Source organism: Asparagus officinalis, chromosome 7 (genome assembly GCF_001876935.1).
Source record: "Asparagus officinalis chromosome 7, Aspof.V1, whole genome shotgun sequence".
NCBI lineage: Eukaryota > Viridiplantae > Streptophyta > Magnoliopsida > Asparagales > Asparagaceae > Asparagus > Asparagus officinalis.
In genome coordinates, this window is record NC_033800.1 from 11409221 (window position 1) to 11414965 (window position 5745).

General features: G+C 35.5%; 1 protein-coding gene across 1 annotated transcript in view; it reads left to right on the top strand.

The window, feature by feature from the left end:
• LOC109848572 (AMP deaminase-like) overlaps window positions 1-5745 on the top strand; it is a 14352-nt gene that overhangs the window by 4114 nt on the left and 4493 nt on the right. The window contains 8 exon segments of the mRNA XM_020418133.1: window positions 1307-1485; window positions 1587-1638; window positions 1745-1872; window positions 2041-2220; window positions 2327-2394; window positions 2501-2643; window positions 3931-3992; window positions 4510-4623. Of these exon segments, the coding sequence (XP_020273722.1) occupies window positions 1307-1485; window positions 1587-1638; window positions 1745-1872; window positions 2041-2220; window positions 2327-2394; window positions 2501-2643; window positions 3931-3992; window positions 4510-4623 (926 nt within the window).

A 5745-nucleotide genomic window follows, 5' to 3' on the forward strand; every position in this document is an offset into this window, starting at 1 on the left:
TGAAATGAATTTGGCCAACTGATCTGGACAACAGATACTTAAAGGCACTGATCTGGACACTGAAGAAAGACAACAGTTGAGAACATAATTTAACTTATATCTCGCATGTCAAAATAATCTACTATTATGTACTTCAACATCCACTTTATGGAAGATGACTGCTTTTATCCTTCATGGATTTTGTATGTTCTGACGTCTAATTATAACCCAAGTTCATTTTCTGTTTTAACAGAATTGTATGAATTTTTGATTTTTCTGATTTTTTAAATATTTTTCCAGCAATATCCATTTTCTTATTTATACTCCATGTCTGATAAGGAATATAAATAATAGTAATACCCATATTCAGTTTATTTTTTGCTCTATTTCAATAAGCTTTGTGTACTATAAAAAGGCAGCTGTACCTTGATTATGGCTTTTGTAATATTTCCTCTCTGACGGGGCTAAGCTATCACATTTAGGTTGGCTATAGAGGGGCCTTATGCATTGCATTACCCGAGCACTTTCGGTACGATGCATGCACAGTTTTTCATTCATACACTCATACCTATCTAGTAATCTAAGAACCAACCATATTGGCATGCCAAGGGTGGTGTGACATGACTCAAGCACACAGTCTACAGAACAAAGTTCTAACAACATGTACCAAAAACCTATGCATGCCAGAAAGCATCTTGTCTGGTATGATATCCGATTGAAGATCGATTCACTCTGGTGCAATGCTTTCACATTTATTGGTTTTGCATTAACCAAGCACAAATATGATAGAAGTTTCCATATTTCTTCTCTACTACTATACAATCAAAGAGACAAGTGCTTCCTCCTTCCTGTCATTTCTGCACATGCCCAACAATTTCATTAAGTGAAACCTAGGAGCAAAGTAATTAAAGAATGCAATTAATGATAAGATACCATCAACAGTTAAGTAATTATAGAAGTAGATACCTTCAGCTTCTTTAAAATGTAATTTTATTTTACAAATCAAAATTGCATAAAATGTCTAAAACTTTAGACAAGGTTGTATTTCTTTCTTTCTTTTTATTATTTAACAGCCAGATATCTAATAGCTAGTAATTTCATTCACTGTTGCTCTGTTGATACACCTCCATCTGTAATTATTTTGTTAAGCAAACACTAAGACAAGTTGAAATTATCTTCTTCAATCATGTTTGACATCAGTATTGCCGACTCGATGATTTGTAAGGAATTATTTGCAATTGATTTTCAATTCAGAACTATGTTTTCCACACCATATGGCAAGTTAAGTAATTGACAATACTTTTTAATCCTTTTATTTCATTCTTAGAGACTCCATCTGCTGATGAAGCTGAGGTCTACAAAACTATTCAAGAATGCCTCGAGTTGAGACAAAGTTATGTGTTTAAAGAAGAGATTGCTCCCTGGAAAAAGGAAGTAATAACAGACCCCAGTACGCCTAAGCCAAATCCAAACCCTTTTGCATATACTTCTCAGCAGAAAACAGATGTGAGTTCATATGTGATGGTTGCCGTGCCTGCTGTTGCTTTAGTGGATTATGTTTTCTTTCATGATAAATCTATTAAAAGTTTTCTACCCTTTTCTTGTAGCAATTCTTTCAAATGGTGGATGGAGTTGTGCACCTTTATACAAGTAAAGAATGTAAGGGCATCAATGGCTCATGTATCTTTCAATTTTGTTGCTTATAGATATGCCTTTTTATTTCTCTGACAGAGAACTATTCTTGATATTTCCCCCCTGCCTGCAGCAATGGAGAGGATTTATCCTGTGGCTGATGCTACAACCTTTTTCACAGATTTGCATCATATCCTTCGCGTAATTTCTGCTGGAAATATTCGAACTTTATGTCACCACCGGCTGAATCTTCTGGAGCAAGTAATAATCCTACTTCGTCGACTCAGTGCTAGAATACTACAATGGATGAATATTTGATTCTTTTTAAGCTCAATTTGGTTAATTACTAATTGATGGCATATTTTTTGCAAGTCTTTTGAATTTAAAATTACATTAACCTGTGTAGACCTTCCGGTTGTCTCCTTGCAGAAATTCAATCTTCACCTAATGCTCAATGCAGATAGGGAATTCCTTGCTCAGAAAACTGCACCACATCGTGACTTTTATAACGTCAGGAAGGTTGACACTCATGTTCATCACTCAGCTTGCATGAACCAGAAGCATCTTTTACGATTCATCAAGTCAAAGTTGAAAAAGGAACCTGATGAGGTACAATATTCACTTGCTGCTATGTTCTGCTAGCAGCAAAAAGGGTGTTCATCCTAGTGGTAAACCAAGAATTGTAAGTAGTAATGTGTTTCTGTTGAACGAACAGGTTGTCATATTCAGAGATGGAACATATTTGACTCTTAAAGAGGTTTTTGAGAGCTTGGATCTGACTGGGTAATGAAATTTTCTCTAATTAGTGCACTAAGTTCAATTTTCTGTGTCGTTCTTAGATTCATGTGAATTACTTTTTTCATATTTTTCCAATTTTGGTTTCAAACAGTTACGACCTGAATGTTGACCTTTTGGATGTGCATGCTGATAAGAGTACCTTTCATCGATTTGACAAGTTCAATCTCAAGTATAACCCTTGTGGTCAGAGTAGGCTGAGGGAGATTTTCCTAAAGCAAGATAATCTTATTCAAGGTATCACTTAAGGAGCTAGTTTCTTCCCATCTTGTGTTCTTTCATATTACAGTTATATTCACATGTAAGAAACCTAATACTGCACTGTCACCTGTTTCATGCTATTTTCTGAATGGTGATGGCCACCAGACCCTACGTGAATTTGAAGTCTTGTCCAGCCCCACTGCGAACATCCCTCAAAAAATAATTGAAGTAATTTCTTGGTGTGCTAAGAGTATGAGCAACTATGTGCTAACCACCATTTCTATTGTATGATTTGTATCTTGTTTCATGCCTTGCATCTTCCTTGAAACAAAGTTGCCTGTGAAAGTTATGAAATGAGCACACATCAATGTAACTCTCTTTCTATTCTACCATTCAGATACTTAGTTTGCAGGACCACCTTAAATTACTATTTCTCTTTGACATTTCATATATTACCTATTCAAAGTTTTGTACTCATGTACTGCAATTTGATCACAAATGTACTTACACATGCTACGGCTCTAATACTATTATGGAAAATATGCATAATGGTTTTGAGCTATCAGTCTCCAACAATAACGATCAGGTGACAAGTAATTATCCTGCGTACTGTTTCTCTTTATGGTCTTCCCTTCTTTTCTTCCTTCCTTTCTTTTCTATTTTATTTTATCTTCTTTATTCTTCTCGTTTTTTCATTCATCCTTTATATCAGGAAAATGAAACAACAGACCAAAACTATTTCTCTTTTCGTAATCTGCAGTTCCCCGTTAATGCATTTGAACCTTAGAAAGTCTGAGCATATTCGAATTCTCATAATCATTGTTTGTTGAAGCTTGGTTCTTTGGAAATTCAAAACTGAATAAGAACTTCTTGACTATATCCAAAGGAAATAAACCTTATAGGCTAATGTTTTTTTAATTACTAGAGGTGTTTCCATCTCTGGTCTGCCTAAAAAACCTTGTAAAGCAGCTGAAAGATTTGCAACAGCATTTCCATCCTGTGATTCTAAAAAAATTACCACGGTGCTGTCTTTTCTGTCCCATGGATATGTGTCTGTTTTGGAGTCTATACAACTACCTTGTCATAGGGTCTAAAGTGTAGACAGATGTAACAGACCTGTTTTTCATTCATACTGTAGAGTTTGCTAAAACACTGCATGCGTGAGATTTTCTCCTGGTTACATGCGTGAGATTTTCTCCTAGTTTTTGGTTCGAGTTTGATTATTTTGTCTCCTAGTTTTTTCTCCTGGCTACATGCATGAGATTTTCTTTTGCATGACAACCCATCTAGTTTGACTTCTTTCCTGTGGTTCCTCCTCACCAGGTCGCTTCCTTGCTGAGCTGACAAAGCAAGTATTTTCTGACCTTGCTGCAAGTAAATATCAGGTGAGATCCTCTATTTTCCTTTTTTTTTGATTGAGCTCTAGTAAATATCTGTCTTACAGTAGGATACACTTTAATCTTTATTATAAAATTGACTGTTATAGCACACAAAACCTCCCCAACTTATGAAATACATGCCATTTGAAAGAACTAATCATTAATCAATAGTTCATTCCATGTTGCAATGCATGTAATAAACTCTCAATACGAGAATAGTAAGTTGATCTGGAAAAGGATAACATTTCAAGTATTGATAAAATTCCATTTAATCAATAGCATTAGATTTTAAAACAGCTCTTTTGTATCTGATTTTAGCCGCAAGGATAATTCCTCAAAGCTTTTGTGAAAATGCTTTGTTCTCTCTTACGTGAATTATCTAGTGAAATATCTAGTGTCCTAATGTTGTAACATTGTACCAGGAATTGTTTAAATTGTTGCCTTATTATTTTCTATCGCTTCCCTTATAATATATTATCACAGTTTGATGACTGCATTTTTTACTTTTTTTTACTTTTTACAGATGGCAGAATATAGGATATCAATTTATGGAAGGAAACAGAGTGAATGGGATCAATTAGCAAGCTGGATAGTGAATAATGAGTTGTATAGTGAAAATGTTGTTTGGTTGATTCAGGTATCAGTTGCGATCCATGTTTTCTCATTAAATGATAAAAAACAAATTCTCTATTTAATTCATAGCATCAATTCCTTATTAGGTAAAACACTTCCTACTTTGATATACTCAATTAACATGTGTGTCTGATGCCTGAGGATCCGGGGAAAGAGAACTTTTATGTTAGCCTATGTTTCTAAAATTACCAGCAAACTTTTGTTGATGGAGGTTTTCTATGTATGCATTTCCTTTATGTGATACTCTTAGGTTCACATCTGAACGTTGGTTCTTAAGGTAGGGCTAAGACAAAACTTGCAGCGTACCCCAACAAAGACGGAAGACAACACACCAGAAGAATAAAAGATAAAAGGATCGTAGCAGTGTGCAACTGTCTCCTCAACTCCATTCCTACAAAAGATACATACGCTACCCTGCAAACAAAAGGGTCTACAAGAAATTACCATTTCAGTTCCTCAAGCCATAGTCATCCTCCAATGCCCACTATCCCATACAAAGAATGGACAGCTCAAAGCAAGCCCGTTGATTGTTTTGGACACGTATCTAAGATGTGTCAAAGCTCTATCATTTCCAAAGAAACAGTTTTAACTCACATAAGCACCTCCGAAACATGTATAGGCATCCCGGGCTCGTATTAGATTGGTTTTCCGTTAGGCTCTTATATCTTTCTCCATATCTATTACTGGAAATAGTTAAGCGTTTTTCCCTTTATTTCGTTAGAACCTTTCTCATTGATGGCTAGTCAGGTCGCGTTCCATTGTTGTAATCACTTGCTTATGTGAATATGTTAACATATTTCCATATCCTGCTTCACAATGATTTATTTTTTTCTGTTCATGTTGTCTCATGTGCCCTTTGGATGTCCGTAGTCATATTTCCTAAAACCTAGCTTTTTATGAAACATCAATCCTCATTCATTGCTCATATCCCTTTCTCAAGCTCAGTAATATTTCCAAAAGGGTGGAGAAAGTGTGTCAGTTTCCAACCTTTTCAGTAGTCCTCCTCCTTCAACATACATATAAAGAAATATGTGTATATATATGGTTTTCTATGTTGTATAAGAATGTAGGGGGTGGGTTTGGATGTTTGGGTGGGTGGGTGCTTGTGGTGGTGGTTGGGGGGGGT